At 41.4% G+C, this 13,126-nt stretch overlaps 1 protein-coding gene across 1 annotated transcript; it reads right to left on the bottom strand.

Annotated features, from left to right (window-relative positions):
- Positions 1-437: 437 nt before the first annotated feature.
- On the bottom strand, positions 438-10,735 carry DUSP19 (dual specificity phosphatase 19). Its single transcript, XM_048869087.2, has 4 exons — positions 10,299-10,735; positions 9,788-9,834; positions 7,869-8,021; positions 438-1,158 (listed from the first exon to the last, which is right to left on the bottom strand). Exons 1-4 carry the CDS (start codon positions 10,522-10,524, stop codon positions 937-939), a joined length of 648 nt encoding a protein of 215 aa, XP_048725044.1. The 5' UTR covers positions 10,525-10,735; the 3' UTR covers positions 438-936.
- Positions 10,736-13,126: the final 2,391 nt, after the last annotated feature.

Raw genomic sequence — 13,126 nt, 5'->3', positions numbered from 1 at the left:
AAACCAGTTTATATTACTGGTTTGAATGGGTGTAAATGAGGGCAATATTTTGTCCTTGTTCTGTAAGGAAGTATACACAACATTGTGGGTTTTAAGTCTGTAACCATATTCTGGGGCTTACAGAGAGTGGACAGCTTCAGGGTAGTGCACATTGGAACAGCACCCTTTGAAAAAGTAAACTCTTTTTTGAGCAGGCCTAACTATACTGTGTGTTGCAGGAGATAAAGAGGAAGAGGTAAGTTTCCCCCTCCTGTTTTGGAGACTAGTATCACTGAAAGCTCCAGCAGGAAGCACTTTCTTTATTCTTAAGGAGGCTTGTGGCTGGCCCCTGAACAGGATGCAAGGGAAGAGAAGGCTCCTTACTGTCTGGCTAACCCACAGAATTCAGTAAAAATCTGTTTGCCTTGCAAGATCAACTTAAGAACAAAACAGAGGCATTTTGTTATAAGAACAGTTTATTATCTAGATTTTACAACCAGCTAGAATGGATAAAGATTGGACGTGGTATTAAAGTAGATGGGGGAAACTATTATCTGAGCCTGCATTTTATTTTATTTTTCTATTGCTACTTTCACAGACAGTTCAATGAAAACCTACCATTCTCTTCTATCTGATATTTCAAACAAACCAGAACTTGTTTGATCGTTTTCTCACCACTCTGGGGGAAAAAAATGTGTCCTTGGGCCAAATTATCTCTGAAGTCAGTGGAAGAATATCAGGGGAAAAGCTGGTCTCTTAGCAACTTGATGTCTGGACCAACAAGTGTAACAGTCCATTGAGACTAAAAAGCTGAAGAATTAACTGTGCGGGAAATGTATTTACCCTCCCCTCATACATAGATCTTTAAATTCAGAAACGACAGTTTAAGGTATGCTATGTCAGCACATTTGTTACAGTATAACCACACAGATAGTTGCATGCAGTTCTCTCATTTTCTCATTTGTGATCATTTATGCTTTCATTTGCCTTTTTACTGCACTCTTGGTACTTGCGAAGCTGCTCCATGAAGCCAGGATTCGGACAGATAGCAGGTCTTGCATTTTTCACCCAAGAAAATGCTCTAGCAAAATTGAGTCCTTCTGAATTAATTAGAAAACCAATGATGATTGCGGCAGCACGAGAAACTCCTGCATTACAGTGAACCAGCACCACTCTATCCTTCAAGAGAAAACGAAACACATTAGTCATTTGAGATACCGTATTACTATCTATTATACAGGCCGTGACAGATTTCATATAATATTTCCTACTGTTTATTTTGGTTTATTAAAAGCACCTTGTCTAGCTCTAAGCATTGTATAAATATCAATAGCTACAAACAAGGATAAAGTGCCCTAAACAAAAAACTTTACGGACCAAAGCTGCTTCACAACTGCCAAGTAATAACATAAGTAGCCTCTTTTGAAGGTAAGAATCTCCCATTCTATACAAAGATCCTGAAATCAATTTCACTTAAATCCCTCAAGCCATTCCTCTTCACTCCCTAAAATAGATTCCTTGCAGCTTGCCCTGAAAGTTAAGAAATCCAGGCTCTGTCAGACTAATGGTGTTGGGGAGAGCAAGTCCCAGAGTCAAGGCTCCCACAGGGAGAATGCCCTGCCACCAGCCCCATCCCTTTTAAACTAAGGAGCTGCCAATTTCAACATGGGTCTGATCTGTAGTGTGGAGAGGAACTTATCTATGTTTTGTAATCAGGCTAAAGACAAGGAAATGTGGCAAATTGTGATTGCAAAAACAGAGGCAAGTGTTTGAAAATCCTGCAGGTCCAGTCCCACATTCCTTGCACACTCAACACTCATTCATCATTATTATTTAATTGTATTATTGTCGTGTCTCGGAGCCCCAGTTTTGGACCAGGACACGGTTGTGCTAAGTACTGTACAAACTGTGAGGACTCTGGGTAGGCAGGATCAGGCTCATGAATAGCTCTGTCAAACCAGACCTTAAAGAAACATATGTAATGAATAGAAACAAATTTGCTATCTACTCTATTTTGTACTTTGATTAGGCATACATGACTAGAGATAGACCTGAGGTGCAAAATTCTGACCCTGATCCAGATCTGAACTTCCCTCAAGTTCACAGGGGTTCATTCTGGGAGTTATGTTCAGGCTTGTCTCTAATTAAATAATACTTCTTTTAAAACAGCCTGAACCTTGTCTGAACAACATTTTTGAACGTCCTGAACAACTTTTTAAAGATGTTGCTGTTCTGATAAAAATAATGGAGATTACTTAATTAAAAAGGAAGCCACCATCTAGAAAAATCACAGGAAATACTTTTTATCTTTGGAACTGATGGGAAACCTAAAGACTATCAAAGTTGTTGTAAAGCAAAAAAAGTTAGTATTTACCTTACACAAACTTTGTGATGCCTGCAGCTTAGTCTGTGACCTGGCAAGAGGTCCAGTCATATGAAATATCTCATTTCCATTGAGAAAAATCACTAGCACCATTTGCTGAATGAAGACACTGAAACTGTGACAGACCTCTTAAAAGTATACATATATTCTTAATCTATATTCTAAATACCCGAAGGCCTGGTTTGACAGCCCCTAATGTGTAATAAGTCAATGGAAGTTTCACTGGGGAAATAAGACCTTGTAAATGGCAAGGTTCCCATCCAGAAATTATTATATTAATTATTATTATAGTATCACCTAAGGGTCCCAATCAAGATTAGGACCTTATTGTGCTAGATGCTGTACACACAGAGTAAAATTATGTTTCAAAGAGCATACAAAACAGATCAAATGTGGGAGAAAGGAATAATTATCCCCTCTGTACAGGTGGTGAACTGAGACCAGAGAGATTAAGTGACTTGCCGAAGCTTACACAGCAAGCCTATGGAACATCTGGGAATGTAATCTGAATCTCCTGAGTCCCAGTCTACTGCCTTAACTCCAAGACCATTCTTCCTCCCAACAAAATGCACATCCTCTTTACATTGTTTACAGTCTTGATTAACTTTTTCATATTCAGAGGAGTTCACTTCCTGGTCATGCACTGTAACGAGCAGCTATTTTTAAAAGATATACATTTAAACGCACTGTGAGAATGTCAATGGCAAAACATATATAAGATTGCTCTTTAAGAAAGATTTTATGAGATTTTAAAACCTACATTTATTTTATTGCTAATAAAACAGTTGTTTTCTGTTCCAGTGTGCCCAGTCACAATTCAAATTAAACACTAAAAACCAATAGGCCACATTCTGGTCTCAGTTACACCACTGTAAATTAGGAGTAATTTTATTGATTTAGTGGAGTTATTCCAGATCTACACCAGTGTAACTGAGATCACTATCTAACACAAGGCTTTGAGGAAGTTATCAGGAATTAAGTTGGTAAAAATAAACAATGAAAAGGGGTAAAAATATAAACCAAAAATAGAAACAAAAAATCAGATTAATTTTTGCTAAATCACTGTAATTTCTTTAGAGTCTGCATTTAACTGATGCATCATTGAAGGGATTCAGTTTCTTCTTTTTTGTGCTAATACTCTAGTGTTGCTATGCAGTTTCCTTTTCATGAGAGCTATGCTGCATACTGCAACAAATCAGATGGCTACATGCCTAGACTAGAACCAAGAACTATTAAATATGAACAAACCTATGCAAAATCAATAACCCACATTTCATGATGGGCCACCTTATTCTTCCTTGCTATAACTCTACAGCTTGTTTGAACTTGGCACATTAGTCTTATTAATTTTGCATTCCACGGGAATGCAGCATAAATGTGAAAAACAGAACAATTCATATCTGCAATCTGAACTGGTTTATAAGGGTACAATCCCATGTTCCTTTCAGCCCAGTTCTCTCCTAACCCAGAATAACCTATGTAAGAGACTGCAAACACCGCAATTTTCACTGCTGAATTTCCTTGGAATTTTTCAACTAGGAAAGCACGGATTGCTCCTTTCAGCTATGGTTCCACATGTATCTTCGGGCCAGGCAGCTGGAGGTGGTGGCTTTACTGGGGATGAGAAGCTGGGACAAAGGCATAGGGACTCTACATGGCTTATGATAGATCCCTGGAGAACTACCATGTCTGGGGGTGGGTCCTCTCATATGACAGATAAGGCAATTTTCTGAAATATCTTTGGGAGATCTTACTCAATTAAGTTTGCATAGCTTTGGAGTCCATTGTATTATAAATACAAAGTTTATGTACTATTGTGGGATTGTATGTAACTTCTCTAGGGGGAGACATGGTCAGGGTAAACCCTGGAAGTACAATTGTAAATATGTGGCAGACAAGAACAAAACTTTTGGGACAAAGAAAGTTAAAAGGGGTTTCCTAGGTGACCTCTAAGGGGAGGTTTATGCAAATGTATCCACTCCAGTTATACATGAACACAGCCCTTTGAAGCTTCTCCCTGAAGTGCTTTGTCCTGAAACTGTGACAGACCTGATCACCTGTTACATGAGGACAAGATCAAGGCCCAAACGTATGAAGGAGAGAATCAATGATTTATTGGTGTGCTTGTTCTGAGCTAAGAGTTGCTATGAACTGCAACAACAGAAAAATCCCTTGGTAAGATTTGAAGGATTACATGGATGGTACCTGCCAGAGCCCTTGTTACAGCTGGGATTTTATCTGGTGTGTTTATTGGCATTCATATAGGTTCTTTTCCTGTTTTTAATATATTTTCTCAGTAATGCTTTCACCTTTAGAATAAACATGCTTACCTAGAAAGGGCCATGTGGTAACTTCTAACTGTGAGCAATTACACTGTTTATAGCCTCTGAGGAGAAAGCAAAGCAGACCTGTTTAGGCAAACTGGCTTGCTGGGGAACTCACCACGTAGGCAGGAAACTGTGCTGTCTGGAAAAACTCTGGTCAGGAGGGAGAGAAAAATGGATTCCTACCCAAGAGAAGTAACAGCTAAGGAGCCAGGAGCCTTTACTAGATGCCCTTGCTGGATTGCAAAGGGGAAATACAGGTACAGTTGCATTGAATTATGACTCACTACCTTTTTCTTGCAGGGAATGTACCTCCCCAATGCAACAATGTGGAGAGATCTTCACGAGGAAACCATGGCTGAAATCTCCTCCCCAAGACCCCTGCAGGACAGGACTGATCTGGGCTAATAAATTTAAAGTTATACATAGTAGTTATTAAATAAAAATAATCACACAAAGACATTTCAATTAAGTCCTATCACCATTTAATCAAAGGATGGACTTTACATGGGTCACCTAATGTGCTTTTGAAAGTCTGCTCACTTACTTCAGTACCTAGTTGGGAGTTGAGCTCTTGAAAAATCTACCCCAGCTATGGATGCTGAAGTCTCTTGATAATCTGATCCCATTTGAACCAAGAACACAATAGACCTCAGTGGTTGTTAGTTTGGGACACTCAGTCCTTTCTTACTAGCTGTCAGTGAATTTATGAACAGTGCAGTGTTTGTTTATATTCTCTAATCCAGAAATTCTTAACCTTTTCCCAGTGTCTACTGAATTTTAACACAGAGTTCCTCATGGTCCACATTCCCCTTCATTAAGGCTCCCATTAATCTCCCCTCCCGCAGGTGACCAAACAATAATTCCTTAGCAATTACAGCAATTGCTTATTTAGAAAAGTAATAATATGAGAGTTTCTAACATATTTTAGCTATCTCTCAGTGCTGTTTTGCTGCTAAAAATAGGAGGATCCAGCACCATGTGACCAGCCAGCTCTCTGCAGACTACCAGCAAGTGCTCCATGGACCACAGTTTATTCTAATCCAGTGGTCTCCAACCTTTTTACACCCAAGATCACTTTTTGAATCTAAGGGCAACTCATGATCTACCCCGCCCCATCCCCAAAACCCTGCCCTGCTCACTCCATCTGCCCATCTCTCTGTCGGTCGCTCTCCCCCACCCTCATTCACTTTCATCAGGCCTGGGCAGGGGGTTGGTGTTTGGGGGAGCAGTGCTGGGGCTGAGGGGTTCACAGTGTGAGAAGGGGATCTGAGCTGAGCCTGGGGAAGGGGGTTGGGGTGCAGGAGGAGGTTTGGGGTGCAGAAGGGGGCACGGGGTGCTGGCTCCGGAAGGGGTCTCAGGAATGGGGGTTAGGGTACAGCCTCCCACTGGGCAGCACTTATCTCCGGTGGCTCCCGGTCAGTGGCGGACACAGCAAGGTTAAGACAGGCTCCCTGCCTACCCCGGCCACACACCGCTCCTGGAAGGGGCCAACAAGCCCCTGCGGCCCCTGGGGTGGGGAGGGCGGGGGGCACATGGCTCCACACGCCGCCCCTCTCCGCAAGCACGGCCAATGGGAGCTGCGGGGGCAGTGCTTGCAGGCAGGAGCAGCGCATCGAGGGAAACCCCTGCCACCCTCCCCGCCCCCCGGGGCCACAGAGCCGCAGTGGCCACTTCTGGGAGCAGTGCGGGGCTGGGGTAGCCTAAGCACTTGCCACACTGAGCTACCACCGGAGATCACAATCAACTGGGAGATCCTCTAGGATCATCCAGTCGATCGCGATTGACCGGTTGGTGACCACTGTTCTAATCTAATCAAAACCTAATCTCCTGGCAGTCTAGCACACAAACATCTTGCAGTATAGAAATATTAGTATGGCCATGAAAGGCTTTATAAGAATACCGCTGACTATAGAGAAGTAACCGGAAAATTAACTTCTGAAGTGGAGCAGTGACACTAAGCTGGCAAGTCTCATTTAAGAATGAAATGGAAATCGTAACTGGAAACCTGAAGGAGGTCATTAAGTGAAACCCTGTTTCAGGTAACTTGTAAAGGATATGTCAGAAAGAAAGAACACTATGTGACACAAAAGTGGATGGGGCAATGTTACCTTCCTTTATCCTAAGCTATGTAAATAATGAACATGATAGATCTGGTGGAATAATCCAGAACCAGGTTTGACTGGCAAGGCATTTTCTCTTCTTGCACTGTTAAAGTCAATGGCCTGTATGAAATATAGTAATTCAACATGTAACAGACAGAGAGGACTTTGATTATCTGTAGAGCCTACCACGCTTTTTAATAGTTCTGGCATGAGATGCAAAATCTTTTTTTTTCCCCCCTCTCTACCCTGACATTGCCTGAATTCTTGTAGAAAAAGGAATCAACCTAAAACAGAGCAAAATTCTGTTCCCAGACTTGCTTCGTAGATCTCATTTCTACAGAATGTGAGACCAGGAAATCAGAACTGAGATCAGTTTAGTGCATGTACACAGAACAGAATATCAGAAATGAAAGCTGCCGTGCAGCCCTGAGAGTTTTGTCCCATTTCCTACTTTTGTTCTTTTACAGGAATTTTGACATGCAGTTAGACACTGATTCAGTAAAGCAGTTAAACACAAGCTTATGTCTATCCCTGTTCAGTAAATATTTGCTGAACAGGGATGGTTTGCAGTTACTAACGTGTGCTCTAACTATTTTTATCTTGAATTCATAGTTTAGTGTGTTTCACCTTTAAGGGAGGGTTCAAGGGACAGTAACAGGCTGAAGTATCCCTGACAACTGGAAGAAGCCAGCAAAACCCTACTGATTTCCAGGGGCACTGCCAAACTCCCTGCTTCTTCTCTGGTATGTCAAAACACTGCCTCCCTAGTGGATGAATTCTGGAAACTCTACAATGGGAAGCTTATAGAGCTTTATTTTTTCCCCTGCAGGTTTTACTCCTAGAAGAGGGATCTGGACCTATGTTAAGACTTGCTTATCAAAAAGTCACTTATTCCTCTAGATCAAATTAAGAAATACTGCACCAAAAAAAAAAAAAAAGTAGATAACAGTAAATAATATTTGATCACTCTAAGAAAAGCATGATTGATGGTTGTTGGGTTTTTTTTTAACCAAAGGAAACTGTATTAAGTTATTGCCACATACCCAGGATAACTAATACTATGAAATATTGATTTACCAGCATCTTGGCTTGCTCAATAAACTCAAAACATTCTGGGAAATACGATGTGATGTCAGTCTCAGGGAGATCCAGTATAGAAATGTTCTTGTATATAAAGTCATTGGGGAAGGCATTTTCAACTCCATATGCCACATTTAGGACATGAGTAACCTAAGCCAAAAAAAGGTAGTTTATGAAGACAACAAGCAAAATGGACAAGAACAAAAATAGCATTATCCATTAAGCGGACATCAGTTGGAACATCAAATAGTAGTACTCAATTTTATTCAGACATTCTGTCTGTGTTTCTGACTTGATAAAATCTTAAGTGGATTCAAAAAGATAGTCAAGTGTTAAAATGTATAAAGTGGCATTTCAATTTTCTTCAGTCCATCTTAACAAAAGAAGAATTACGCATTAAGGTAATGATGATGTTTCAAGTAGAAAACTTCTGAAAATGAACCTTTGAGAAGTTGTTGTTGCTACAGGTTAAAGTCTGCATCTTAGGTTATCTATTTCCTTTCATAAAGAAGGCACCCAAAATCCTTTGCAAACTACTTATAGGAATCCCCTCACTTATCACATAGCCACCTCTGGGGTGGAACGAGCCTACTATTTAATAGTGCATAGCCACAGTATGTAACAGATAATGAAATAATATGAAGAATTCCATATCCAATAAACTACTAAGGGAATTTTTAGGCTAGTAGAATCTGAATAACCAAACTGAATTTGGCAAGACTGACACCTTGTAGAAAGGAGCCATGGGATCTTGAATGACTATGATTAGGCAAAAACATCCCAGCTGAATGTGGAGAGGGGCCCAAATTAAATTAAGGCTGTGAGGGTCTTCTGCTCCCTGGGTGCGCTGACTGGTGCTCTACCAGACCTTTGCCTGCTAGCAGTATTAGGCACTCTGGGGAAAGATCTGGCCAATAGGCCTTCACCCTCATGCTGAATCATATAATGGAAGAGCTACTGCTTCCCCACACAGGGATGAAGAGAGAATATCTGTTCGGCAGGGGATGGAGAGAGAATATCTGTTGCCCTCACCCTAACTACACCAGCTAGCGTAAGGGTTTTAAACAAAAGAGGGGGATAGCAGAGCACAGGAGAAGAATAGAAAAAAAATTAGAGGGATAAGAGTATAAATGTATTGGGTGCTCCAAATAGATTAGCCAGCCCTACAGCTGAGGAGGCAACACCTCCATCAGCAAACTATCTCCTAGATTTATGCTGGGACATTGGAGAACTGGTTAACAGTGCACTTATTGACTCACCAGCATTGCTTACTGGAGCATGGAGCCTCATGGTGCAGCAGGTACAGACTAGGCAGGACAGGGAAAAGGTGGCCTTATGCCATTTTTGCACTGTCTGAATTCTGGCCTGGCTGGAGACTACTCTAAGTTATGGCAAGGTGGCAGAAGGTTATCCATACAGTCCCTATACTGCCAGGGTATTGCCCTGCAGCAGGGGAATGCCCCCTGGAGTACATTCACTCTCATTAGACCACCAGAGACCTAGAAAGGGACCAAAGTTGGGGAAAGATTCAGGACCATATGTGTCCCATCCCCCCCTTTCCCCCCCCACTTGAATATCTCCCATATGAACACTGAGCCGGCTCATTGACCCTGCTTAGTATCTGAGGACTGATGAAAACACAGTTTGAGATGCATATAATCTGTTCTATAATAAATCAAACTTTAAACAACAGCTAACCTTGACATTTCATGTTTCTTGTGAAACCCACAAACACCCATCACGACTGTATGCATGGATCAGATGCAAGCTTTTGAGTAGCAACCTCATTAAACTAGATATAACATTTTTAAAGGGAAAAGTCAGAAAACTAACATTCTCTAATGATTAAAAAAGCATTCTCACTAGCAAGTGTTAAATAGAAGACAGTCTATAGTCATTATTAGGCAGTTCGTTACCCCATATTTTTTCATTGTCTCCAGATCCTGAGCAGCATCTTGTGAGCCTGTAAAGAGAAGGGACTCATTATCACACTATTTTCATAGAGCTGTCAAAATATAAACAGACAAAGCAAATATCCTACTTAATTTTAAAACAAGTTAGTTATTTGTTTCCCCCTGGGGAAAATGAGTTATTTTAATAATGCAATCTAAATATGTTTAGACTGTGAATAGTGACTTCTCATCCGAGTTTAATAAATCCAACTTTCCATCTGCTTAACCGGATAAAACAACCTGAGCAGAAACACAAGAGGGCAAGCATAAAGAAAGTCATATTTCAGTGTGAATGCAAAGATAGTACTCTCTTGGAACCTGATCCTGAATGGTCCTGAGCACTCTATGGAACATGTGCATCGGCGTCAACTCCAACTGACTTTCGTGGGAGCTAAGCACCCCTGGCTGGTGCTCAGGACCGTGCAGGAGCAGGCATTTAACAGGGATGCAAATTTAAATTCAAACGGTCACTCACCTAGCAGCAACCAGGGCTTAATAACGCCAACCTGCAGGTCCAAGCTAAGGTCCTGAACGTAACCACAACCGAACCCATCACTTGGCTCTGCTTCTTCCACCACCTGCATTCGGGCATCTTTCCATGTCTCTGTAATCCTCTTCCCCGTTAAAGTTGTTACCCTTGTGCATTGCTTCTTAAGATTTTTCCTGGAGAAGTTTCTAATTTCCTGAGTCAGTGAGTGCATTACATCAGCAGGCAACTTCCAGCTAGCAAGTAACGCAGGCAAACCTAGCAGCCTGTAATTCTTCTTAGTGACGCCGATCTCCTTCTCGCTAGCCTATGGCACGGTCTGCACCGAACGCACAGGCTCCGTGCGGCTTGGAGTAGTAGGCAGGCAGACGAGAAGGCTACCATCTCAAGCCTCAGTTTTCTAAAAAGGCTGTGCAAGACAGCTTTTGATTGGTCATACAAAAGCGTTCCCCTATTGGTTTACAATCTCTTCTTCCTGTTAGTTAGCACTGTCAATCCGTGGCACTCAGGGCACCAATGAAAAATAGCTCTGTGCAATCTGGTTACTTGTCTGCATTCTAGTTGCTTTTGGTTAGTTGACTGTGTCCACTGCTACAGAAGTGTTATTTGTAAAATAGTTGGGGAAGCTGTCAAATTGGATTGTGATTTATAATGTTTTAATTTAAAATATTTTCAGATGAAGTCAGGGCTTGTCAACATTCCAAGTCCACAGGCCTGGAGACTGAACTCCGCTATTTTCCTGTGTTACAGAAAGGTGGGCAACAGAGCTGGTTGGGAAGTGATTTCTTTCTCCATGAAAAATGTTGACAAGTGTAGGGAAGAAAATCATTGGATTGAAACTTTTCTACAAAATTGTTCAGGTTTTCACTGCAAAACTTTTTTCCCTGGGTTTTGGTTTTTAACAGATCAGTTTTCAGCAACATAAAGCCAAAAACTTTGGGGCAGTCGAGCAACATTTTTTTATTTTAGTGGAAACTAGTCTGACTAACTGAAATGTTTTAGGTTTTGGTTGCTGGAGTTTGCAGTTCTTTGCTTTCCAAGAGAAACTCAACCAATTTCTTCAAAAATAGCCATTTCATGTGGAAATTTGCTTTTAGACAAAAGCCCCATTTTTTGTCCAATGAAAATTTTTGACCAGGTATGTATGTGAGCTTCCCCATACTGCCTCACCAGTCTGTAATCTGCCTGCTTTTAGAGTACCATTTTGGTTTGGGGAGTGAACTACATCCACCCTGATTGTATTGGCTCTGTCAACACTGGTTCTCCACTTGTGAGGTAACTCCCGTCTCTTCATGTGTCAGCATAACAATGCCTGCATCTGTAATTTTCACTCCATGCATCTGAAGAAATGGGTTTTCCACCCATAAAAGTTTATGCCCAAATAAATCTGTTAGTCATTAAGGTGCCACCGGACTCTTTGTTGTTTTTGTGGATACAGACTAACACAGCTGCCCCCTGATACTTGACATTTTGTTTAAGTTGCTGTTGCTGTCAATGGTTGGCTGGAGATATATTTTTTGCTTGTATGCCCTGACTGCTAAGATGTGCATCCAGGTAATTTGTATAATTTAGGAGAGAAGTTCTTTGACAGTGTGTGGCCAAGGATGGTTCCAAAAAAAGAAAAAAGCTTGCAGAAACAACTGGTGTTAATTTGCAGTGTAACCTGGTGTCTGAACCATAATAATTTAAACAGAGTCCTCACTGCAACTCCAACTATAGTAATTGGAAAAATCCCATGACTGCAGGAAAGAAACCCCTAAGAACCAAAATCGAATAGTTATGAAGACTGATTTTATATTTCAGTATTTCTCTCCAGAATCTTATGGAGCCGACACCAAAAACATGAGCAGGGTGAGACTCTTTTGCTTACAACACTGATGTAATCATAGCGAGAGATAGAAATGGGAGGGGTAAGGATGTTCTCATCTCTGATCTCCCCCTTACTCACTCTCATACACTCACACAAATACACATACATTTTCAGGCATTCTGATTGGAGGGTATATTTGTGGGGCTGTTCTGCCCCCGGACAAGATTCCACACCATAGTTTTACCATTTATTTTAGTTGGGCCAGGGTAGCATTTCAAATTCCAAACTAATTCAGGAAATAAGGACCTAATTTTGCAATGCATACTTAAGCAGGCCCTTTGAAATTAATGGAAACCTAGGAGTAGGGCTGGAGCTGGACATCTGCCTATCCTAGGAACCCCTATCCCCAAAAGCTGTCCTAGGGAGGTGACTGGGCTGGAGCTGCATTGGTGTTTTGGCTCCTGGTCCCAGCTTATGATGTGGGGTGCCTTTAAAGGGGTAGAAAAAAACCTTTGGTGAGAGGGGTTGGGCCAGAAGTGCCCCTAAAAAAATCAGCCCATGTGACCTATGACATCTGCCTTGTGTGCGTGAAAGGCCTATTTATGTGAGTAAGAGTCTGCAACATTGGGCCCTAAACCTTTTAACCCTCCATCTTTCTGACTGAATGAAACCAAAACAAAAACCCTGCAAGTGTTTACCATCCAGGCTTAACATCTGATTCAGAGTCTCCATTTTGAGTAAAGGTATTTTGGGGAGGGGGGGTTAACATAAACTCAGCCAATGTGTAGCTGACTAATTGAAGGCATGTCTACTGTTAGGAATGTGTATAATTGTTGCAGTTGCAATTAGCCACCAGATGTCAGCAGTACTCATGAAATTGCTGTTTTTAGTTTATGGAAAGGGATGAATGTGCTGCAAAGTGTGTGTATATGAACAATATAGTTGTCATGCTCTGGGATCTGCATCATGAGCACTGGAGTCATACAAGATGTGGTTGTCCCTATGG

The sequence above is a fragment of the Caretta caretta genome, chromosome 11 (assembly GCF_965140235.1).
Source record: "Caretta caretta isolate rCarCar2 chromosome 11, rCarCar1.hap1, whole genome shotgun sequence".
Taxonomy (NCBI): domain Eukaryota; kingdom Metazoa; phylum Chordata; order Testudines; family Cheloniidae; genus Caretta; species Caretta caretta.
The sequence above is the reverse complement of the archived record's forward strand: the minus strand, read 5'-3'. Positions and strand labels throughout refer to the sequence as shown.